Source organism: Toxotes jaculatrix, chromosome 19 (assembly GCF_017976425.1).
Source record: "Toxotes jaculatrix isolate fToxJac2 chromosome 19, fToxJac2.pri, whole genome shotgun sequence".
NCBI classification, from domain to species: Eukaryota; Metazoa; Chordata; class Actinopteri; family Toxotidae; genus Toxotes; species Toxotes jaculatrix.
This window is the reverse complement of record NC_054412.1, coordinates 14201474-14225955: the sequence shown is the minus strand read 5'-3', so window position 1 is coordinate 14225955 and position 24482 is coordinate 14201474. Positions and strand designations below refer to the sequence as shown.

General features: G+C 41.3%; 2 protein-coding genes across 4 annotated transcripts in view; both read left to right on the top strand.

The window, feature by feature from the left end:
- The window catches only part of evlb (Enah/Vasp-like b), a 36885-nt gene extending 22969 nt beyond the window's left edge, over window positions 1–13916 (top strand). For both annotated transcript variants that reach the window (XM_041064627.1, XM_041064628.1), the window contains exons 2-13: window positions 2572–2740; window positions 3356–3533; window positions 8363–8429; window positions 10682–10749; window positions 10908–11155; window positions 11350–11447; window positions 11659–11698; window positions 12081–12132; window positions 12357–12414; window positions 12520–12580; window positions 12837–12894; window positions 13517–13916. In XM_041064627.1, coding sequence (XP_040920561.1) covers window positions 2572–2740; window positions 3356–3533; window positions 8363–8429; window positions 10682–10749; window positions 10908–11155; window positions 11350–11447; window positions 11659–11698; window positions 12081–12132; window positions 12357–12414; window positions 12520–12580; window positions 12837–12894; window positions 13517–13554 — 1135 coding nt within the window. In that variant the 3' untranslated portion in view covers window positions 13555–13916. The remainder of the gene's footprint in view (window positions 1–2571; window positions 2741–3355; window positions 3534–8362; window positions 8430–10681; window positions 10750–10907; window positions 11156–11349; window positions 11448–11658; window positions 11699–12080; window positions 12133–12356; window positions 12415–12519; window positions 12581–12836; window positions 12895–13516) is intronic.
- Window positions 13917–16024: 2108 nt separating this feature from the next.
- yy1b (YY1 transcription factor b) lies at window positions 16025–21899 on the top strand. 2 transcript variants are annotated; one of them, XM_041064643.1, is made up of 5 exons: window positions 16025–16734; window positions 18059–18221; window positions 18872–18932; window positions 19445–19603; window positions 21005–21899. In XM_041064643.1, exons 1-5 carry the CDS (start codon window positions 16197–16199, stop codon window positions 21185–21187), a joined length of 1104 nt encoding a protein of 367 aa, XP_040920577.1. In that variant the 5' UTR covers window positions 16025–16196; the 3' UTR covers window positions 21188–21899. The 2 variants fall into 2 exon arrangements, with proteins under 2 accessions (XP_040920577.1, XP_040920578.1); XM_041064644.1 differs by having other exon boundaries at window positions 16027–16734; window positions 18071–18221.
- The last annotated feature ends 2583 nt before the right edge of the window (window positions 21900–24482 follow it).

Here is a 24482-nt window from a genome sequence, read left to right as displayed (position 1 = left end):
AGTTCATCACAGTCAGCAGTTGCAGAGCTGAACATCAGAGTCTGGGGGAAGAGCTGCAGCCATAATTTGCACAATGCCCACCATGCATTTCTCACGCATGCAGTTGCTCTCAGTGTTTGTGTTGCATTCAGTAGCCTGTGGGTGTAGTCATCATTGTCTGCGCTGTCAAGGTTATGCTGTGATTTTCAAAGTCATTTAGGGATGAGATTATATTTGATCCTGGACTGAAAAATTACAGTTTCAGGGTCCAGTCAGAACAGTGGGGCAGGAGCAGGGCTTTAATGTGAACAAGCACCTTTTATACTTGTATATGATTTCCTCTGCATCAGTCATCAGGCTCTGTGATTGGACCATTTCTATGGAAGTGACTGGCGGAGAGGATTCCCGAACAGCTCTCTGAGATTTCTCCATGTGCCCCTGTCAGCTTAAATTTACTGTAGCACCAACTGGTCATGAGCAGACCAAGGAGGATGGCATTTAGAGTGTGCGACTGTGTCCTGTGCTTGCATATGTGTGTGTATGAGTGTGAGCTGTCAAGGTAAATTCAGAAACATCTGATTTATTCATGCACTGCGGAGCAATTGTTAATTTTTCAACGGGCGTGACGTGGAGCGTGTAGGCTCCCTACATTTGTGTACATGCGCATGTAAGAGTGTGTATTTTTTGTGTGTGTCCTATAACTGTCAGTCAGAAAAACTTGTTTTCTTGTTACCTCAGCTCCTTCACAGCTTCTCTCTCCATCTCTCTCTCTCTCTTTTCTTTGCACCACTCCATCTCCTTCTCCCTGTCTCCTCCGTTTTTCCTGCTCAAGTCTCTTTTAGCACAAGAACCTCATTTATTCATGCTCCTGGGCCTTCGATGCCATTTTCAGCTAGTCGCCAAGAACTCCTTTTTAAAAATTAACAGAGTCGACAAGTTAAAGAAAAATAAATTAAACACACAGTTGCCCTGCTGGTGCTCAGGCTGATTTCAAATGTATGTACATCAAAACCATTAATGCAAAAATAACGTGGTGGAAGGAGAGTCTGACACAACCTGAAAGAAAGTTATTTATACCTCTGGCTTAAAATTCATGCAGCAGGGTAGTACATGGAGCTTTTTTTTGTTGTTGTGTTATTTGAATGGATTCTGGTTGCACAAGCTTCAGCTGATTTCTACTGCTTTCCCGGGCAAGCTAGAATTATTTTTTCTATATCCTAATGTTAGCCTGGTGCTTCTTTTCATGAATACTTATCTTCAGAAAGGATTAATGTGTTTCTATTTGACGCTTTGTGCGCACAAGTCAGGCACACTTGAATGCAGTGACCATTCCTTATGTGAACTCCTTATTCTGAACCTTATCAAAGCATGTTTAAGTCATTTCTTGCCACAGCAGGAGAACAAAAATTCAAAATATCGGTGCATTGAAATCTCCCGCCTGCTTTAAAGACTGATACCATTGTTGTGTCTGCGTATTAAGCATGGAGTTAGAGAGCGGATTACCCTTGCTTGGCACCAAAAAAAAAAAAAAAAAGGAAAGAAAGAAAGCAGAGGGAAAGAGATAGCCCAGCTCTATTTGAATTTCAAAATTGCTGCTATTAAATTATACTACTTACCAGTTAACACTGTAATCTGTGGTGTTTTAAGCTAAATGCTAAAATTAGTATGCTGTTGAACTATTGCTTTCACAGTATCCCTCAAATATCCTTATCATCATGTATGATGCACCGCTCTCACTGTACCTCATGCTGCATCTAGAAGCCTAGACTCGTCCCTCTTTCTCTATTTTCCCCCTCCTTCTCTGACGCAGCTCTTTCGCCTGGCCTCAGGGTTTGATCCACTAATTTTAGCTTGGCAAAGAGGCAGAGACACAGATGGGACTCTTCTTGTTAATCTCATTTGCAAGTCAAAATTGTTTCTCTGTTCCTCCCTTGTGTTTTTTCCTCCTCATCCCTCATATACTTGCACCTTGATCTTGTGTTTTCCCCTTCACTCTGCAGAGATTCTGCATTCAAAACACACGGTAAAGGTCATGAAGCTCCTCGTAACGGCCACTGCTGTTTACAGCGTACTGAAGTATGTGTGTGTATCACACACACACACACACACTACGATCGCCTCTCATTAAGAACATCAACAGATGCTGGACAAGCACTTGATTACATTTGGATTAGACTATTAACACAGGATTAGAAGACTGAGTTGTTGCCCTGTTCACTGTAATTATCTCACTTACAAATACAAATGCAAATACATGGCATCCACTTTTATTGTTAAAGGAAAATTTGACCTTAAAAACGCAACAAGAAAATGCTGTTGGAGGGAACTGTTGACTGGTCTACTCTCTTTTTCATGTAGAAAACTGCCCAAATGAAAAGACGGGAAGCAGAGAATCTGCTCACTGGATTATAGCTTCTGAGCTTTATTAGACTGAACAAGCCAGTAACTTGAGAAACATGTTGGACATTATAAATTAATGGTATCAAACAGAGTAAGAATATCCAAGGGTGGATTTTCCATAAATCAGTTGTTTCTCACACAGTCTGTTCTTAACAAAATCTCTCTCTCTCCCTCTCCCTCCCTCACTCTCAGTGAGCAGAGTATCTGCCAGGCGCGGGCCTCGGTCATGGTCTACGATGACACCAGTAAGAAGTGGGTCCCCATCAAGCCTGGACAGCAGGGATTCAGCCGCATCAACATCTACCACAACACTGCCAACAACACGTTCAGAGTGGTGGGCGTCAAACTGCAGGACCAGCAGGTAACAGCCGTGACACACGGGCTGCAGCGTGAGGAAAGTGAAGATAGGGTGTTACTAATTTCAGAGATTTCATCGCTCTGCAGGAGGATTGCAACACACAGAACATTCAGGCTATTTTAGATCGTGATTGTGTGTTTTCTTTTGAAGTAGCGTGCACTGAAAAATGGCTGTAGTTGTCATTACTGAAAGAAAGTGTAACAGGAGAAAACAGTGTGAAGTGAAGTGTACACTGTATAATTATCATCCTATAAGTCTGTGTGTTTGTGTTTGTGTTTGTGTTTGTGTTTGTGTTTGTGTTTGTGTGTGTGTGTGAACCCCAGTGTTTCATTAAAGGTCTTAAGAAGCTCTAATCCTTCTCCACTGGGACTTTTTGGGAATGTTTTGTTTTATATCTTTACAGTGGGACAGTAACACAACCAGAGTTATGAGAACAGCAATCATGTTCGTATTTATCTCCCCACCCTGCCGTCTGTAGATGTATATCATCCCGCAGACAGAGAAGCAGAATAGATGTATAAGATAAAAGCTCCATGGTGAAAAATATGTTTGCAGTTTTCCTGCAGTGGCCTGCAGCTCTTCCTCTCAGCTGCTCATCCCCTTCTTCCTCTCCCACAGGTGGTAATCAACTACTCCATAGTGAAGGGCCTCAAGTACAACCAGGCCACCCCGACCTTCCACCAGTGGCGGGATGCCAGGCAGGTCTATGGCCTCAATTTTGCCAGCAAGGAGGAGGCCACCACCTTCTCCAACGCCATGCTCTTCGCCCTCAACGTCCTCAGCGCTCAGGATGGAGGTGTGTTTTCCCTCAAGGTGTTACACACACCTCTCCCACACATATGCAAAAATGCTTAGGAAGCTTATTATGGACAGTTTCCTCACTGTAGGAGGCACGCACACACTCATTCTTGTCTACTATCCCCCTGACCCTTAGCTCCACCTTAGCTCCCCTGGGGAGCATCAGGCCAGCTCCTAGCACTCACATGTTTAATTTAAGCATCAGACTGAAATGTCACATCAGCAGATAAAATGCTCATCATCATTCTCATGGAGGTCAGATTTGGGACAGGAGACCTGGTCTAAAAGATGGCAGTCGATGTAGTAGTTTATAACTGTAGCCAAATATTAATAGGGCGCATATCAATAATGCAGTCAAAATTCTGAGTGCAGCAGGCCACTGATGTATATGATCATTTAGACTGCTGGTGCCCTGTCACACATTATTATCTTACAGCGTCTCTAACAGTTTCCTACGTCCCTCATGCCATCATGAAGTATATTCTCAGGCCATAAAGCAACTGGGGTTGTACAGTCTCCACATGGAGATCCAGATCTAGAAAGTCTTCCTATAGTGACATTTGTCTTCAAAAGTGCAATTAAAAATTGATGAGGCTGCACTGCAACCAATCACATCCAAGAATATCTCTATTCTTTAATATACTAGAGTCCTTGTCAGTGTAGAAAAAACATCATGAGAATTAATAATGTTGGTATGGAAATCTTATCCTCTTGAGCTCTGTCTTGAGACAGAAAAAATATAAACTTGGGGAGTGATTGGATTAGAGACTTAAAGACAGAGTGAGTATCACAGCTTGCCAGTCATTACTTCAGCAGCAGCAGCAGCAGCAGTGTGTCTCCCCCTGCAGTCCCCCCACCCTCAAGCCTCTTAATTAGAATGAGTCATTGAGAAGATCTCCCCTGGGTGCCGTGCTAGAGACCAGATCTTTTCATCTGCCTAATAACACGGGACGGCGAACAAAGAGGCTCGAGTGACAGCAGCCAAACACAAGTGCACAGAGAAAGGGACACACGCTTGACAGTTAGATAGACTGACAGCCTCAATGTTACCAGCTCGCTACAATACAGCAGTGACTCCAGCTGCATGAGGAGATACAATCGGTGCACATTTGGGTACTTTCTCTCACACACACACACTCGCACACACACACACACTGCAGAAAACGCATGAATAGCAGCTTTCATGTTCATGCATGTGTGTGTATGAATGAGAAAGACTGTTGGCTGTGTTGTTTCTTATTTTCACTCCCCCTTATGGCAAAGTATATCATTTCAGCACAGCCTACGATCCTGATTAGATAAGACACAATTACACCTTGTAAAGCAAAGATCAGAATGATGTGTGACTTTCACTGCTCTCTAAGTAGGTGTGCCTACACCCTCTAGTGGTAAGGAGGTCAAAACCTGACCTTTCATCCTCAGTACAATACTTTGATTGTGGTAGAAATAATGGGCAATAAATTCACAAAATAAAATATTTTGGATATTTTGACTTTGTAAATTCTGCTCCAGTGTTGAAATAATTAGCCAAATAATGTTTGATGATCAGTAGATAAAGGTAAAAATAAGCTTTTTAATAAAAACTATTTTTAAGTCATTAACTGAGTACATATACCAGAGGTATGCTGGTGAGAGCGTCACAAAAAGATTTACTGAGAATAAAAATAATCTTTAGCTCCAGCCATATTATCTGATATTATCTGTTTTGTTTAATTTAAAGTGCTTGACCTTTGGCTGTCCATTTTTTTGTGTGTGTGTGCCATTTTAATACGATAGATCCATGTACGAGGCTCACTCTGAACCCGTTACACATGTGGATCACCTCACTGTTATATTCGTGTGTGTAAGTTGCATTAGACTTGCACTGCCTACAGACAAACACGACCTTTTGAAACATTAACCAGAGATGCTCGCTGCGCTGCTGCTGCCTGGAGGTGTGGATTACAAGAAGATGACAGATGATACTGTGGCTGGGTGGAGGAGGGGAGACAGGCAGGTGAGGTGCCTGTGAGGTGATGGAGGGGGAGGAAGAGGAGGAGGAGGAGGAGGAGGAGGAGGAGGACAGGTAGCTGAAGGCGAGAGATGGTCAGCAGGGAGTGGGTCTGTCAGTGCCTCTGTGTCTGCTACAGTCGGTTCCTCTTCTTCAGCATGTCATGTAGGTAGTAAAACTCTGTGTGTCTGTGCCTGAACCTCTGCTTGATTATTATTTTAAGTCTGTGTGTGTGTGTGTGTGTGTGTGTGTGTGTGTACTTGGTACTTTAACGTTTGCAGTGTCCATTCCTACAAATGTGCTGATTGGACAGTTAGTGCTGCCATCAGCTGGTATAAGTGATAGCCAAAGTCATTCAACTATCATTTGCCAAATAAAATAAATTACTCCAACTTCATCTTGTATCAGTGCCTCATAACACCACTTAAAGCACTGTAGTCATTCTACGTGAGTAGAAACAAGAAGCTATTGAAATGTTTTTTAAAACTGAATGGGACAGAGTTCACATACATGTGCATATAGTTTTAAGTAAAAAAAAAAGTAAACCCACATTACACCTTTCTTCTTTGATGACTGTCACTCCACACTTTCTGTGTATAATGTTTACATGCTAATGGATTTCATTTAAACTGTGATAAATTACACAGGTTTAGTAAAAGCTTAAGTACATTGCCGACTCTAACAACAGTAACTTTACCTACTGTTTTTGGACAAAATTTTATGAGGATGTTTCCATATTTTCTTGACATTTTATGGGTGGATTTTAGACATCCAAATATAAATAAAATCTGACTTTGGCCTAGTGGCTAAGTAGCAATTAAATGAAAAATCTTTTAACATATATACATGGCAGGGGGAAAGAATAAGACATGATACCAGACCAGAGTGGCAGACGGACAAAACAGGATGATGTTTGACCTGATGGTAGACATGACAAACATACACTACAGTTTAAATGTTCTGTGGGTTTTAAGAAATTCTTTCCAGAATAAATCAGAACCCTATTTGCCTTAAATTGGCTGTTAAATAGTAGTAGTAGTAGTAGTAGTAGTAGTAGTAGTAGTGTAGAAATAATCAATAGACTAATCGTCATTAACCTAATCATTATTTACAGCCCTGAGTGCCACAAGCAATGATATGGAAACAAAGTTCTAATTTGTTTGCATGTCTGTGGTGAAATTTTGTTTGTGCTATAATGTGTGTGTGTGTCTGCGTGTATTGAGTGTGGTATCTGATAGTAGGTATGAGTCAGGTCTTTTGTAGTCCTGTGTTATTTTTGGGTTTGTGTTACTTGATCAATGGCAGCCATTAGCACCATCAGCTCGCCAGAGAGTCACTTCCATTAGAGGTGTGAGCACTGACCCTGAAAAGGGCCTGACTGTGTAGAGCTGTAAAATTGTAATGTAAAGGACACCTTTCATTAGACAGCTTTCATTAGACAGAGGGCTTACAGGGTCTTTGGGAGCCGATCCAAATAAAGACATCATTGTTCTTGTTTTATACTCCTTGACAAGAACTCTCCGCTAGCGTTTAGTAGCAAAGATATCATTAATCAACAAAATAAAAGTCTCTTCACTGGAAGGTTTCACCTTTGTCCCAGTAACTTTCAAAGGATTTAAGACTTCATCTCATTTTTCAATTCCCCAAAAAAGGCCAATACCAAGACACAATTGTGAGCATAAATTCTGAACCTGAAGTTGTTCTCAGGAGGAACAATGAAGATTAATATTGTCCCAGAGGAGTTCAGTGATGTGAAAACCTTCACTGATAACCAACGATTCACTCTGATTCGATTGTGCTCCCTGAGCTGACGTCCTCTTGTCCTCATCTTATCGTGTCTTAAATTAATTACAGTCCCTATCTGGCTCTCCATCTGCAGGTCTCACTTGTGGTGTTAAACGGATTACATCGCAAAGGCCTTGTAGCTCATATCACATCAGAAGCAAGAGGGGGAGATACAAGAGAGAGTCACAAATCTTTCATTATCAGTAAACTGACTTCAGGTCTTTTAATACAAAAGAGTCCTAGCAGGTTTTGATGAAACCAGGAGCCGTGATGCATTTTTGGGCTTTCAGAGTCTTTTCAAAAAATGTCACAGATTTGCCTAAAAGATATGGTGAAAAAAAAGAGGTCAAAAATATCTTCTGTCTGTTAACTTTGACCCCTAGAACTGATATCAGAGAAGCTGCAGTGTGTTCTCACTGTCTCGACATTCGTAGCCAGCAGAATTTCCTCTGTTTTCAATTAAGTACCATCTGCTTGTGGAGAGTAGCTCAAACAGACTTCATTCGCCCGCTCTGTTTTTCCTTTCCCTAACACTTAACCCACCAGCTGTGTGTCGGAAAGTGGCTTTTCATTACAGAATAGTACACATGGGTCTGTGGCTGATTTGTATATGTGTGCATGTGTGTGTGGGATGGGCATATTGTTCTCAGACCGTACTGAGTCAAATGGAGCAGCATATATTCCTAATAGAGAATTGTAGGTTACAGGTGTAAACAGAAGAGCAGTGTTACGACAGGGCTGAGCACATCTGTCTTATGTACAGTAACACTGGATTATGTTCTACTTGCCTTTGACAGTGAAAGTGGATGAATTAATTTATATTCATTTACCTAGAGTGAGGGATTAATATGCTTTTCATCGCACATTACTCATTACAGAAGAAAGAGGACATAATGATCAACTGCTGTTTAATTCCCTGTCATTTGGTAGTTAATTGTCTTGACTGGCACTAATTTTAATTAACGTTATAAAGCTCATAATGGATTACTGAGGTCAGCTTCACTTTCTCTGTGTCTCTTTTTCTCTCTCTTTGCTTTCATCTGCATCTTTAGGTCCAGCTGTCCAGCGGCAAGTCCAGAATGGACCGACCTCAGATGAGATAGAAGCTCAGAGAGCAAGGTAAAATTTATTATTTTATTTATTTATATTTATTCAAATAAACATATTCATATCTGTTTAAAGTGTTTGAAGCCCCAGCTTGGTGTAAAAGCTTAAGTATTTCTTTGCAACATTAAACTTGTATTAACTGATTTTTGGACACTTGGGGGCAGCAAAACAAGCTGTAAACACAATGATATCATGCAAATGTTAGTAAACACTTGCTAAATTCTTGTTCACCTGGAGAATGTAAGTCCAATGTTCATTCTCTTTTTTGCTCTGTTTTGGTCTCCATCAGCTCTGGTTGGACATAATTATATGACCTTACCATTTTCCAAATGAGCTCTTCAAACTTCAGTCCAATGAAATACAGAAATCTCTGATGTGAAACTACCAAGACTGTTGGCAGAAAGCTGTGTGTTCATGTAGTATCCTATTACCCACAACAAGGAGCTGGCTGAGACAGTGGGTTTTCAGGGCCTTTAAATAAGAGAGGAGTCCCAGAGATAAGCAATGCAACTAAAGCACAGTATCACATTCAGAGTGACACTCCAGAGACTGAATTTTTTGAAACAGATAAAAGATTCTCTGCTATATTTAGAGCTTCCCACCAGTGACATTTACCGTCTGCTTCCAAAATGTTTACTGTTGAGGCTTCTTGTATTTCACTGTAGCTATGATGGCTTATTCAGGACATTTTACTGAATTATCTCCAAACCAGTGGATGAACTTCAAGTTAACTCCGTCTGAATGGGTCGTGTGGTCAGGATTATGTGGTTAGGATTATGGTAGAAAGTGCCATCCCTTGTGTCTGATAACCTGTGACACAGAGAGAACATGACCTGTAGCAAACAGCTGCACGTAGTGACTTTTGTCCCTATTCTCTTTCTTCATCCCTCTCCTCCCTTTATTGCCCTCTGTCTCCCTCTCAGGACTAACTCTCATTGGTCAGATAAAGACACGGGGGCTTTAAAAAAACGGCTCGAACACAAGAAGGTCTTTTTTCTGAATCACAGGGGCAGATTGAAGAATCCAAAAAAATGGATGAGTAGTATTTAAAATGATGCTCGAGGCAATTTCCATGGCTTACTAAGCAGCCTGCATTTCTTCCACTGTGGTTACTACTCCTCTTTTCCCTTCACAGACAGACTCAGGCACAACTAGGTCTTTGTTGCTGTTTTTAAACCAATTTCAGCTCTGCCTATTGGTTCATCCAAATGCCAAATGCCAGGGCTTAAGAGAACAAATATGATGGGAGTTACAGCTCTATCTGATCCCATGTCTGCTAAACTGTACCTCTGGCACAAAGGATTATAGCTGTGATTGTGAGGGGAGATTGTGTGCTTACGCATGTGGGTTTGCGTGTTTGTGTGTGTGTGCGTATCAGAGGACGCAAATTAATTTGACTGAGCTCTCTCCAGTGGTAGCAGGGTAGAATTGCTCAGCAGCTCTGCTCCTGCTGCGTTCGCTGCTGTCACATCGGGGAGGTTGCTGGCTCAGCACTTCAACGCACAGCTGGAAAATTCCACTTCCTCTTCATGAGCTGTCTCCTCTCTTTCTCTCTCTCTCTCTCGAGTCGTGACATACATATGGTTCTCACATCAAAGTCAGAGATGCGAGGAAAGATGAGGAAGGTTTGATGGGAGCCGTGAGGTGAAGATGGACGGAGATGAAGGAGAGAATGGGTTTGGGCAGATTAGGAGAAAGATGTTTGCTTCATGCTGTAATGGTAAAAAGTGAAACAAGTCAAGTTTACAAACTACACAAATCAAAGCTCCCTGCAACAGAGTGACAGAGAACTTCACAGAAAATTATCTCACCTGCCACAATTTAGAAGCATTTTTGACAAAAAATAATGAAACCATGGAAACTGAAGTTGCTCTTAAAAAAAGTTTACTATGAAAATAAAAAGAAAGAATTACCAAAACAGAGAATTACCCACAGTTCTGAAGGCAGATGTTTTCACTAATCTCTTAACTCTTAATTTTAAGAGCTTTTATGCTCACTGTATTTAGTGCTGTTTGGTCGCAGCTGGTGCAAAAGGGCTTGGTGGATTGCTTGATTTGAAGTTTTTTGAAGTCACTACGCTTGGGGCCGGCTGACGTGTGAAGTGTCCTTGTGCGGTTTTAAGGCAGGAGGACTTTTCTCCGGCTGCAACTGTGAGACTGTTGGCTGAACTGTTCCTTTAGGCCAGTAAAATGGCAGAATCCCAGATAAGATGTGACATTTGTGATATTAAGTGAGCAGCTGTGTTTCCTCTTTGTCCCTTTTAGGCAGATGATGGAGCAGCAGCAGCAGATGCAGGCACACATGGAGCGGGAGCGACGGTCCTCCAACTCAGGTACTCATGTGAGGGACACAGGTCACCTGACATTTATGTAGTAAAATTATTTTCTAGCTTACAATAAAACATGTTTTCATCATCATCTTGACTTGATGTACATATAAACTGACCTGACTGAGTTTTCTAAATCCTCACACATCACACTTTTCCTCCAGGTTCTCCTTTCCAAGGCCACCCTGCTGTGCTCTCTGTGGCCCCACCAGTAGTACCTCCCCCAATGAACATGGGTGGCCCTCCTCCGCCTCCACCACCGCCGGGACCTCCACCACCTTCAGCAGTGGCACCTCAACCTCCCCTCCCACCTCCACTACCCATGGGTGGAGGGAGTCACGGGGATGAGCCCCCCGCACCGACAGGACTCGCCGCTATGATCGCTGGAGCCAAACTGCGCCGCGTTCAAAGAGTGAGACACAGATTTATCTTTGTGGCTTTGATGTTCTAATGAAACTGCTCCAAGTCACTCAGGATATAAGTGGATTATTTCTGCCAGACGTGACCGACATACTTGAAAAGTTCCCTACTTGTACATATCAGAAAGTAACAAGTAACTCTGGACTCTCCGCTCTTCCTCCTACACCTCTACCTTCCTCTCCCCAGCCTGAGGACAGCTCATCAGGGGCCAAAAACGATGCCAACCGAACAAGTGGGGGGAGCGGAGGACTGATGGAGGAGATGAACGCTCTGTTGGCGCGAAGGTCAGAGCAAAGGAATTAGAAAACCACAAAAACCATTTTACATCTATATCCTGCAGCCACATTAGACAATAATTGGTCATTGAAGTCTTTCATCAATGCACGGTTCATGTTTCATCAGTGATTATTATTATTGCACTAGTTAAGACTCTTGACAGTTATGGATTTAGATGAAATGCCTCGTTCTTATTTGAGGCTTCTTCTTTCTCCCCAGAAGGAAAGCAGCTTCAGAGAAGCCTGAGGACAGCCAAAATGTGAGTGAAAGGAAAATGATTTGTAATTCATGAGGCTGGTGCTCACTGTCTGATTTACAGCTGTAATTAGGATGATTATGTAGGTAGGGATGATGATCATATTGGTAGTAATTAGATGAACATAATGATCATAGCTACTTTGTTGTATCTTAATTTGAGTTATTTGCATAGAGATGAAAACATAGAGGCAAAGCGATAAAAACAGTCATAATGAGGAAAAAAAATGAAGCAACCTGTGCTTTTTTTTGAGCAGGTGGGATCAATGAATGCTAAATATTATGCCTCAAATGAAAGCATGCATGACGAGGATGATAATAATCATCATTTTGATGGTAGCAGGGTAGGTAGTGATGCTTATTGATTCCTGTGTGTGTTTCTTTAGGACGACCCAAATTCTCCGTCACCCAGCACCCGGGGTGGACAGAATGCAACAGGTGGGGGAAACAAAGGACAGTAAATATTACAACCATTAAGAAGAGTCAGAAATGCAAATCACCCCTGATGTACAGTAATTACATGTACTCTACACATGTATCACCTCTTTCCAACCTGTGTCAGTACACATCTGGCACATCAGTCTGTCTGAGGTTCTGCTCTTTGGAAATGTCAGTAAACCCCTGCTGGTTACTCCATCTAACTGTGCTCCTTTGTTGTCTAGATGGTGCAAAGAAGCCGTGGGACCGAGCTAACTCTGCAGACAGGTCAATGGTTTCAAGGTGAGAGCTGGAAGCACAGCACCGCTTGTTCAGATATGTCTGTGAAGCAGAACGGCAGCAGTGAATCTAATAGAGAATTTTTTTTTTTTTTTATTTATTATGCAGGGTACGACCCGTGGGGAGTGGCGGTGACACAGACTCGTTAGACCTCGATAGAATGAAACAGGTAATACAATTTAAAACATGTAAAAAGCCAATGCAGAAACTGATATGAACTCTCATCCACCAGCTAAACTTTGGATGAGGCTTGTGTGCTTTAAATCTTCCTCTTGTTTTTGCATGTGACCTCTTTGCTGTCAAAAGAGTTAATTTAAAAAAAATGTACTTTTTGCTTTAGACATTTGCTTCCTGTGTACAAAGGTTTCTATGGTAAATAAAGAATTATGAACACATATGTTATTTATTTGTATGTGCTTCCCCAGGAAATCTTGGAAGAGGTGTTCCGTGAATTGCACAAAGTGAAGGATGAAATCATTGATGGTATGTTTCATTTTCTCTTGAAACACTAAAGAGGGGTAATCAATCAACATTTAGAAACACTGTCTCTCTCCTCATTGACGCTCATGAATGTTTAATTGGAAACCTATCCAGTGGGACGGTGGTAGTTGTGTTGGATTGGGTAGTTGTGTAGAGTTGTGACCACTAGGTTGCACTAGAATCCCAGAAAACTGAATGTTGTAATTTCATCAAAACCCATGACATAGAGTACAGACAAGCAGCAGCTCTAACAAATATAAATACTATAAATACATTATCTTTTTTGAACAAATCAATGGATAATGAAGCCAAACCGATTCTCCAAATATAATGAAATGACCTTTTCAATGAGCTTAAAACATTATTCATGTAGATCTAAAAACTCCTAAGTAATTTAATCTTCATTCATACAATATTAGGATACAGCCGATATTATATTACAAACTAATCAAGTTAATTGAATAAATACTGCTTTATAGAGACTGTAGTACCTGTATTAGACATATATTTAGAGGGATGTTTGTATTTTTCTGTTTATTATGTATAGTACATTTATTCCCAAAGCCATTCCATGTCTTTGCATTTGCTTTAACTTGTCACATCCCTGTCTCTTCTCTCTTTACAGCCATTAGACATGAACTCAGTCGAATTAGCACGACATAATCTTTCAGAGCCACTCCCCGACATGAACCACCTTTTCAAACCATTGCCCCTGCAGCAGCTGCTGTGGCCCTGAGGAAGAGGAGGAGGAGGAGGAGGAGAGGTCAGCAACGGAGGCCCAAACTGTGATATCTACTCATCCTGTTCAGCTGTGGTGTTGAAGCAATGCAGCAACGTTGATCTGACACCTCAGACATGTCTGTTGTTAACATTTGGTTTGTTTGTTTGGAGAGAAAGGTGTGAATGGGACACAGTGTCGCACTGATTACTCTGATTTCTTAACATTTTCTGTCTGCTTGTTAGCCCAGTTCGCCCCTCTGTCCTCGGCCTAAAGGAAAATGGATAAAATTCATATGATTTTATTTGTTTTGCTTTTTTTTCACAGGTTTATTTTAAATGTATTTTTTATTATTATTACTATCATTTTCATTATTATTACTATCATTTTTATGATTGTCAATGTAATGTTAATATGAGTAGTAGTAGTGTAGTGAGTACAATGGTAATAATGAGGAAATGATAATGACAATTTGATAGTAACGATAATGTTGATAATTATTATTGCACATCATTTTATGTTAGCCTTTTGTATTTTATATTGGTTCTTTTCATCTGGTTTTGTTTTAGATACACTTACAAGCACACCCATTTTTTTTTTCATCATTTGACCTGGAACATTTTTTTAAAAAAAGGTTTTTTATCCTTTTCGCCAACACAGCTATGTGTGGAACCATGGCAGAAAAAAACAGGCTCAGACCTGAGACCAAGGGTGGAATAAACTTCTTTGGATATTGCAATCGTATAAACAAAAAGAAAAAAAAAAGAAAAAAATTAAATAATACACCAGAGTATTTGTGATCATGTTGTTAATAAAATGTTTATTGGCTGCAAGGATATGGTGAAGTATTGTTCATTTTATTCTCTCCTTTTATGACAAAGTGCTTCCTGGTTTGACAACAAGAAAAAAAAACGCACTAAGTTTAAAATGAATTCAAATAAAACTGTGAACAATGTCTTGGATAAATGAGGCCATCTCATTCCTTTCGTGTTTGTTTGGCTGCTATTTTAATGTTTGCCTGGTGCTTTTGTCTGACTGCAATTTTTCTTTTCACTTAATTTTTTTTTTTTAAACACAAAAACCTGTTTTTATTGAAAAGGTGCCATAAATTACAGCGAGTGTAGCACAGAGAAGTGCGAAACATCTGAGCTGTTTCTGTGCAACCTTATTGTGTTATTAAAGTGCGACACACAGTGTTGGATGCTGTGGTACTAAACTGCCCTGCAAGAGTATTTGCTAAATAGATGCAAACACATAAACCCAAAAAAATCTATTAATGTAGTATTATGCATTAGTTCATTTATTTGCTGGGTATTCATTAAATGATTTCTCATAGTTATCTGTGTAGTTATTCCTTGTGGGCTGCTTATAATACCAGATTCAGCTGTGAGTTTGTGATGTGTTCCTTTTAAAGTATAATTTAACTAAAACTACATCTTTTTTTTCAGCTAAATATTGTATCATTACCATCCATTGAAATAGGCGGAGACATGAAGGAAGATTTATTGGAGTGGGGTTTTTTTTCTTACAGAAACTGATTTTAAAAATGGCAAGTTATGTAATAATGTCCACAGCTTTCTATGTTTATACAATGTTTGGAGGACTGAATGAAACACCACAGGCTCCTGAGAAAATGTATTAGCCCACACAAAGGCCAGAAATTATTTTTAGGTTTGATAGAAAAAAGAAAATATTATTCACAGGGTTGCTGTTCACAAATATTTATAGGGCTATAACTCAAAGAGTGTGTGTGGGGGAGGGGGGGCATTAAAAACAAAATCCATACTGAGAAAACTGCTGCTGTGTTTGCTTGCATCATGCACCGTTTACAGCCATACCCTAATCAGTTATGTGACAGCAGGTGTTTGCCATCAGCAAGCCGTGGCAAAACTGAGGTGATCCTTACACGCTGAGTGGCATACTAAAAACAGCATACTAACAACAGTACACCATAAGGAGGAAACAAATTATGGGACAGACTGGAATAAATGAGTGGAGCAATACAATAAAAAAAAAAAAAAAACAAGACTTGCAAAGTTTGGATTCCCATTTTACCCTGTTCAAGTTGAATACTTTGTTTTTTGGGCTCTGGTCACTGTGATGAGTATTTGCTATTTTTATGGGCAAAATTATTATTCCAGTAACTGAAAGCATAATGTTTACATCAACGACAGGTGCAGCCCACATTTCTATAATAAAATAATTGAATTCTTAAGTTAATAATTTAATAATAAGTTAATTCCATTGACTATTATTCTGTAATTTTCCCTTTAAATCAAAGGAATCCAACAGGACGTTAAGATGAGTGTTTTTAGGATAAGCCTCTCAGGTCTACAAAGTTAGGGGACCCCCAAGTATCACCAGGAACACTGTATTAGCTGTGTTAACCAAAGTCTCGCGATGCTTCTGTATGAGAGACCATAGTGGCGACGAGAACTGGCGTGGGCCGGAGTGGAGAGTTGTTATCGAAGAAGAGGGAGAACAGACAGAGGCAGGAGCAGAGCAGGGGGTGTGTGAGTCTGTTTGTGAGGTCCAAAAAGGAGCACAACACGGCGTGAATGAGAGAGGCAAGCTGGCGGAATTCAACATGGCATCCGGAGATACGCTGTACATTGAGACAGACGGCTCGGAGATGCCGGCCGAGATCGTGGAGCTCCACGAGATAGAGGTGGAAACGATACCGGTGGAGACTATCGAGACCACGGTGGTCGGCGGGGATGACGACGACGACGGGCAGCCCATGATCGCGCTACAGCCGCTGGTCACGGACGACCCCAGCTCGATCCACCACCACCAGGAGGTGATCCTGGTCCAGACCCGGGAGGAGGTGGTCGGCGGGGATGACTCGGACCTGCACACGGACGGCGGCGGCGGGTTCGAGGACCAGATCCTCATCCCGGTACCGGCTCCGGGGGTGGAGGACGAGTATATCGAGCAGACTTTGGTGACTGTGGCTGGGAAGAGCTCAGTGGGTCGGGTGAAACGGGGAGGCGGCACTGGTGGAAAGAAAGCGGGCAAAAAGAGCTACTTAAGCGGCGCGGAGGCTGGTGGAAGAAAATGGGAACAGAAGCAGGTGCAAATAAAGACACTGGAGGGGGAATTTTCTGTCACAATGTGGGCATCGGGTAAGTAACGCTAGCCCAGCCGTGTCTGTCAGCTCCGTTGTTAGCCGTTGCATGAGGCCTCATTGCCAGGGCGTTGTCCTGCTGCACCAGACTAGTTCCTGGAGTGGTCCGTCTCACCGCCGTTAGAAGCGACAATTAATGCATGTTTTCGGTGCAAAACCCCACTGTATCACACCGAGATGTTTTTGTTTTGAAGGGAGGCCATGTTTTAGGTGTTGCTGGGCGCCGCCATATTCCCCGAGACTAGTAAGTATGGCGGCGGCCCCGAAAAAATGGCGATAGTCGCGGCCAGGCAGAGATGGCGGCGGTGCTTGGGGGAGACAGACAGCTGGGTTTGGGATATCTGCAGGCCGCAACTCTGTGGCGCACTTAGTGCACAACAGCAGCTCGAGTAGCGCCGGATACTCGTGTAACAGTGTGTGAAAGTTTAATATGCGTGGATTTTTGAGTCAGGTGCTGTTTATCCAGGAAATGATTTAGCAGCTAGCTCTGGCTGCTGTTAGTGGTAGTTAACCAGACAGCTTTACCTCCGCAGTACGCTAGCTGCTGCCTCTGTGCAGCGTGAGGGGACTGTGTGCACTGTAGTATCGGCCAAGGGGGGGGTAATCCATCATCACAACAAGAGGACTTAATAAGGCAACCGAGAGCTTATGTTTTATGAGTTTGCTTATTTTATTTCAAAGCCAAGTAAGAAAAGTTGGTTGATGTATTCCTTCCGTGTAATATACATGATCATGTTGTGCATTGAGAGGACACAGCAGCGATCTGTGGCTATTTTTAGTGCTCTCTGCTGGTTGGGAGAGAGTAGGAGTCATTTTAATACATGAACATCTTAATTTAATGTGTCCATGCATTGTCGTGTATTTTAGTGTGTTTTTTTCCTGCACTTTAAAAGGTTTGTTTTTTAGGAATACAGGAAAACAAAGTCGTTCATTTGTACAAAAATATCAGCAGGTTGGAATTTGTTTTTCCTTGTTTTGTGGTTGAGGACTTAAGTTTATTTATTTTAAATGTTTAAAATTACACTGCACATTTGTTATATCTTCCTTTGTTTATTCAGTTGTGTGCATAGAGTTTGTATTTGTGTTCACACAATTATAAAGTTAAAAAACTGCAACATTGGAATTAGGAGTGGACTAAATACCTTACTGTAAATGTGTGGAAATGGGTCATCTTTTTTATCCATGTCATTCCAAAGTAATTATGCAACAATAATGTGAGTCCCAATATAACCTGAGGAGAGGCAGCTGCAGATGTTTTCACCCCCTTCAGGCTAGGGAAATACCAATTTGTTATCGGTTCAGTCTCTGTAATGTGTTTCTAGATGACAATAAAGACATTGACCATGAGTCAGTGGTGGAGGAGCAGATCGTCGGGGAGAACTCCCCTCCAGATTATTCCGAGTACATGACAGGGAAGAAGTTGCCCCCTGGTGGGATCCCGGGAATCGACCTGTCAGACCCCAAACAGCTGGCTGAATTTGCCAGGTGAGTGTCTGTGTTGGTTTCTCTGCATTCCCTCGTTCACAAAAGTAAACACACCTGTTTCCTGAGAAAAACACAATTTCTGGACATCAGCGATGTCCCCGAAGGAACCTTGCTGCCACTTTGCTGGACATGTGGACATCAGCAATGTCCAGAAATTGCAAGGTTTGAGCAAATTATATGTTCAGTATTTTTTGAGGAAGGTAAAATTAGGAAATAACCGATCACAAAGTGTCTGAGGTGCTGCTGCCCAAATGTGCCAGTTTAGTGTTTTACAGTTATATTAATTATTGATTATTCTATGTTATTGTTATATATTATCTAATTGTTTGGTCTTCAAAATGTCAGAAGGTATCTTACCATCAGAGGTAAGTGAGTATTACATTTTTGGAAAATAAATCAACCAGTTTTTTAAGTATTTTGTAGCTTTGTGTGTGCGGCTCAGTTAAATGTAAAGCAGAATCTTTTTGTGTTTTTCGCATGTGCTGTCTGGAGGTGAACCAGTTATTGATTAACTAGGAAAATCAACAGTAAAACTGGTCTAGCAGATGACATGGCTATCTGTGTTAAAGGGATGGCCTTGAGCCATGTGTCTGTTTTTGTTTGTTAAAAACTCCTAAACGTGTCTTGTTTTGTTTTTTTTTCCTAAACAGAATGAAGCCCAGAAAAGTCAAAGAGGACGATGCTCCCCGGACGATAGCTTGCCCTCATAAAGTGAGTCTTAATGACGCTGTCCCCAAAGGAACCTTGCCACCACTTTGCTATTATGAGAGTTCATTGTGCCTGATAGTGTTAATAGTCTTACATCGTTGCTTTCTGTGTCACTGTAAATAAAAAAGGCTATTTAGCAGTAAACAAAGCACTTGAGTGCATTGATTTTCATGTACTTACAAGAACAATCAGGCTTTATCTGAACTCTTCATGTTTATCTCATGTAAAGTGTTTGATTCTCTCTATGAGCTGTCGGCCATTAGAGTGTGAAGCTGTTAACAGAAGAATGAAGGCAGCCCCACTTCTTTTCATGGTTTTAACCTGATTAAAAACACGATTGAAAGTGATTGAAAATAGTGCAGACACATGGCGTTTATATTAGTGCACATGGAAACCAAAAAACCTTTTGGTGCACCATTTTAGAGTTTACAACCCTGCTGCAAACCTTACATTGTTTGCTATTCTGTGCAGTTTGTCAACTTTGTGTTCCACTTTCTGTTTTTTTTTCCCCCCAGGGCTGCACAAAGATGTTCAGGGATAACTCAGCCATGAGGAAGCATCTCCACACCCACGGACCTCGCGTGCACGTCTGCGCAGAGTGTGGCAAGGCCTTTGTCGAGAGCTCCAAACTCAAACGCCACCAACTTGTTCACACAGGGGAGAAACCCTTCCAGGTTGGCATCTGGACTAATGTCACACTCCTCCATGCGCAGATGCACTTGCACTATTTTTACATTTGAAGCACATAAGCTCATCACATTTTGAAGTCAAATTCAAGCTAAGGGGAACGGGATAATAAGAAATTGCTCACGTGTAGGGTTCAGAATGAACACCCACAAAGTAGCATGTGCAGGAAAACAGAAATTGTCTCTGGTGGCTGTAACATTTCGTGACTTGCATGAACTCAGAGTTTGAGACTATGTTCCAAATTTCTCTCTGATTATTTGAATTTCTGTAATTACAGACATGTCAGTTAAGATGCAATATTTTGGCTGGTATTTTTGACAGGTAAATAAGACCTTGTTGGCTGCTTGGAAAGCTCCACCTCCTTAATTACTGTTGCCATGTCTGCAGAGCTTTCTGTTTTTGCACATATGCAGCTCACAGCAACAACAGTGGCAGATTTATCATCAGGGGTCTTAGTAGTTTTTGAAATAATAGGCCTGATGTAGAGAAAAACTACACTATGTTCACTATCCCATAATGACATTGTGAAAACAGAATTTTAGAAATGTTTACAAATTTAGCAAAAAGGAAAAACTGTAACGACAAAACATCTATATAAAGTCTCACAGCTGGCAATATATGTCATATCAAAAACCAAGCCATGAGGTCTAAAGAACTGCCTGCAGGGCTCAGAGACAGGTTTGTGTCGAGGCACAGATCTGGGGAAGGCTACAAAAACTTTCCTCTGCACCGAAGGCTCCCAAGAGCACAGTGACCTCCATACTTCTTAAATGGAAGACATTTGAAACAACCAGGGCTCCTCAGAGAGCTGTCAGCTTGTCCAAACTGAGCAAGTGAGGGAGAAGAGCCTTGGTAAGAGAGGTGACCGAGGACCTGATGGTCCAGGAGAACAAACATCACTGTGGCACTCCATCGATCTGAGCGTTATGGCAGAGTGGCCAGACAAAGCCTGTCCTCAGTGAAAGACATGTGGCGGGCACTTGGCGTTTGCAAAAAAAAAAAAAAAAGGAACCTAAAGGACTCAAAGATCGAACTGTTTGGCTTCACCTGCTGGAAACCAGTCACCTGCCCAAGACCATCCCAGTAGTGAAGCATGGCAGCATCAAGCGGTGTGAGTGTTTTTCAGCAGCAGGGACAGGGACACCGATCAGGGCTGATGGAAAGCTGAACAGAGCAGAGATATCCCTAATGAAAACCTAGTCCAGAGGACACAGGACCTCAAACTGGAACTAAACTTCAACGTTGTACTTGTTTTTAATGTAAACCATAAACCCACAAACCAATGTCATCAAATTTCCTGATTAGAGGAGAGGTTTAACAAAGTCAGATGTCACACGCTGTATGATCAGCGTGAAAACTAACTCCCCTGCTCCTCTCATTTCTTTCAGTGTACCTTTGAAGGCTGCGGGAAAAGGTTTTCTCTGGACTTCAACCTGCGCACACACGTGCGGATCCACACTGGAGACCGACCCTATGTCTGCCCCTTCGACGGCTGCAATAAGAAGTTTGCCCAGTCAACCAACTTAAAGTCTCACATTCTCACACACGCCAAAGCCAAAAACAACCAATGAGAGACCGTCCGCTGGCGTCAAACCACACTGACGAAAAAAAAAAGTGCATCCTCGCGGCACACGTGAAAGCCTCTTTTGAAGACGGAATGAAACGCTTGAGACTTAATGATTTATATTAAAAAAAATCTGACAGATTAAAAGACTTAAAAAAAAACACTGAAATTCAACTAGACTTCCTGCGTCCCCTTTCTTCTGCTGTCATATTGGATGAGGAACACAGTGACTATTCCCCAAAGCCCCGGCCGATACAGTCCCTTTGTTTCTCCAGTGGCACTCAGCTGCCAGAAGATGGAACCCATGGACACACATCAGAGACTTATTTTTACCAGAGTGAGCAGAGAATCAGCAAACTATTAGTATTTTTATTTTCTGGCATAGCTTTTATTTTCCTCGAGTGTGCATATTGTACACTTGACTCAGGCTATGTTTAGTAAAATTGTGATTTTTTTTTTGTTTGTTCTTTTTTTTTTCCCTTCTGCATTATGAGATCGTACCTATGATACTAAAGGCCTCAGCCTTGTGTGACCTGTTTCACATGTATGAGAAGTTTAAAAACAGCTGTATGTTTGCATTTCCATACCCTCTTTGGTTGTATTTTTCTCTAACCACAAAATAACCTTGTATACTTGTATTGTATGGCTGTATTAAAATTACGTAGACATAGATAGAGGTGTGATTTAAAGTGTTAACCAATTAAAACTTTTAGTCATGAGTTGCTTTATATTTTCTATGAACTGTCTTTACACAGATGAATGAGTAATATAAACTTACTCAGAGCCTGTCTCAGTTAAAGTATCTGAAGCGTACATCGAACTGACTGCGAGACCATCACTTTCTTTGTTAGAATGTACTGTACAGACGTCAACCATTAACTTCCTTTGTTGATATTTACACCCATGTATCTTAACTGCCCACAATAAAATGGGTCATTCCAACCCTGTTGAAATACATTATAAGTATTTACTAAGTGTATGCTTTTTAGCTGACCCACTGGCTCAGTGATAACCTGAGCATACAGGCATGCAAAGACTGAGGCACCCTCTGGTTGTTGCTTGTTAGGGCCACGCCTTGTTCCCAGTCATCAGCCAGGTGATGCACATTTCAATAATTTCATTCTCTGACTCCTCAAACTTTGTCCCAACTATCAGCAGCTGTGGGCTCCTCTAAGCAGCTGCCCAGCACTCTCAAAATGAAAAGAATTAATGCCCACAAAGCAGGAGAAGGCTGTAAGAAGATAGCAAAGTGTTTTCAGGTAGCTGGTTCCTCAGTATGTAATGGGATTAAGAAATGGCAGGTTGAGGCCTGGGAGACAAAAACTTTCAGAGAGAAGTGCTCGTAGGATTTGCTAGAAAGGCAAATCAAAACCCCCGTTTGATTTGCAAAAGACTTCCTGGAAATTTTAGCAGACAGCAGAGGAGTGGTGGTACAAAAATACGACCTTCACAGAGGAGTCATCAGAAGAAAACCTTTCCTGCGTCTTCATCACAACATTCAGCGTCAGGAATTTACAAAGGACCGTCTAAACAAGCCAGATGCATCTTGGAAACAAGTCCTGTGCACATCTGAAGTTAAAAAAGAACTTTTTGGCTGCAGTAAGAAAAGGTATGTTTGGAGGAAAAAAGGGTGCAGGGTTTCATGAAAAGAACACCTCTCCAACCGCTAAGCACGGGGGTGGATCGATCATGCTTTGGGCTTGTGTTGCAGCCAGTTGCACACAGTGGGGAACATTTCACTGGTGGAGGGAAGAATGGATTAAATTGTATACCAGCAAAGTCTGGAGGCAAACAGCACTCTTTTTTCTTCTCTTTTTTTTTTTTTTTTTTTTTTTTTTGGTAAGTGTAAATGATGGAAAGGTAAGGTCGCTGTGGCTTAGTCATGTACAATAATAAAGTGAATTCCTTTGTGTTTTGAACAGATAAAATTTAAAGGAATTTAAAGACATCACCTTGGGCTTTGGAGAATGATACTGGACATTTTTCATAATTTTTTTTTTTTTTTTGACATTTTGTAGAGAATCAAGTCAACTTAGGAAATAATCTATGATCAAAATAATTAGTTGCAGCCTTGATGCAATTATTACTGACACCATCTTTCCAATGCCTGATATTAATATGTTTAATATGTTTATAGTATGTTTTTCTACATGATAGGAAGCTTTCATTACATTTCATACCGGTTCATGTTTGAAAATCAACTTTAACATATTCGTAATTTGCTTGGGACAGAAAAAAAAAATCTGTATCCTGCTAAGCAGCAACGTTTTATCACAAAATGCTATCACATCCTTTCAACAACATCCATTTCATTTGACATTTTCCGACAACACTTTGAATGCAGCCCTCTTTGTCAGCCAACTCTCATCTCTCAGATCTTAGAAATCCCAGCTACCTCTTGAACGCACCACACGCTGACAGATTATGAGATGATGGGCCCCTAGGCACAGTTCCCTCAAAGGCCCCTGCCCTACCTAGCTTACTTCCTAGCACACAATTCACAGAGATGTCATCACCGGTGGAAAGCAACTACATATATCTACTTTAGTACTGTACAATTTGTACCTTACGGGACTATTTCCTTTTATTTATTTATTTTTTGTAGTCCCATATTTCTGTGGAAAACACATTTATCTGAAAGCCGAAGTTATTAGTTGGCTCACATAAAAAATACTTTTATATAAAACAAACATGATCTGCTTATGAAATATGATACTGAGTAATACACACATTTATAAAAAAAAAAGTTTAAAGCAATGGTACATACGCTTTGGAAGCAATGCAAGGTATGTGTGATTTGTACCAAATTAAAATGCAGTGTCACAAAATTTAATCCTTTGCATCTTCCAAAGCATGTGTCTGTTTTGAGAGAAATTATAAAAGCAAACATCAGCCTCCACAAAGACAACTCAAGTGTCAGTCTTCACTCATATCAGCTCAGAGGGACAGCCTTTTGTAAAAGCTGCATCAGCTCGGTGGGATTTCTTTCCTCCCTTCTCGGGTCTCCACTTGCAGTTTTTAAGTTTACACATAAGTCCATTCCTTTTTCTGCTCATCCAAGCAGGATTAGCACAACTGTCTACCTCAGCCTCCTGCTAAAATCCTGCTCTTTGGTCTGATCCTGGTCATCCTGTTGCAGACTCCAGACCAGCTCTCAATGGTGCCCCCTACTGGCAACAGACTGCAAGGACCCCAACCTGGAGACGGTGCTGTCCATGGTGCTGATCCCCAGGCAGGTGGACGCAACAGTAAGATAAAGCCTGTGTGTGTGTGTGGTTGTGGTTGTGTGGGGTAAAATGTGC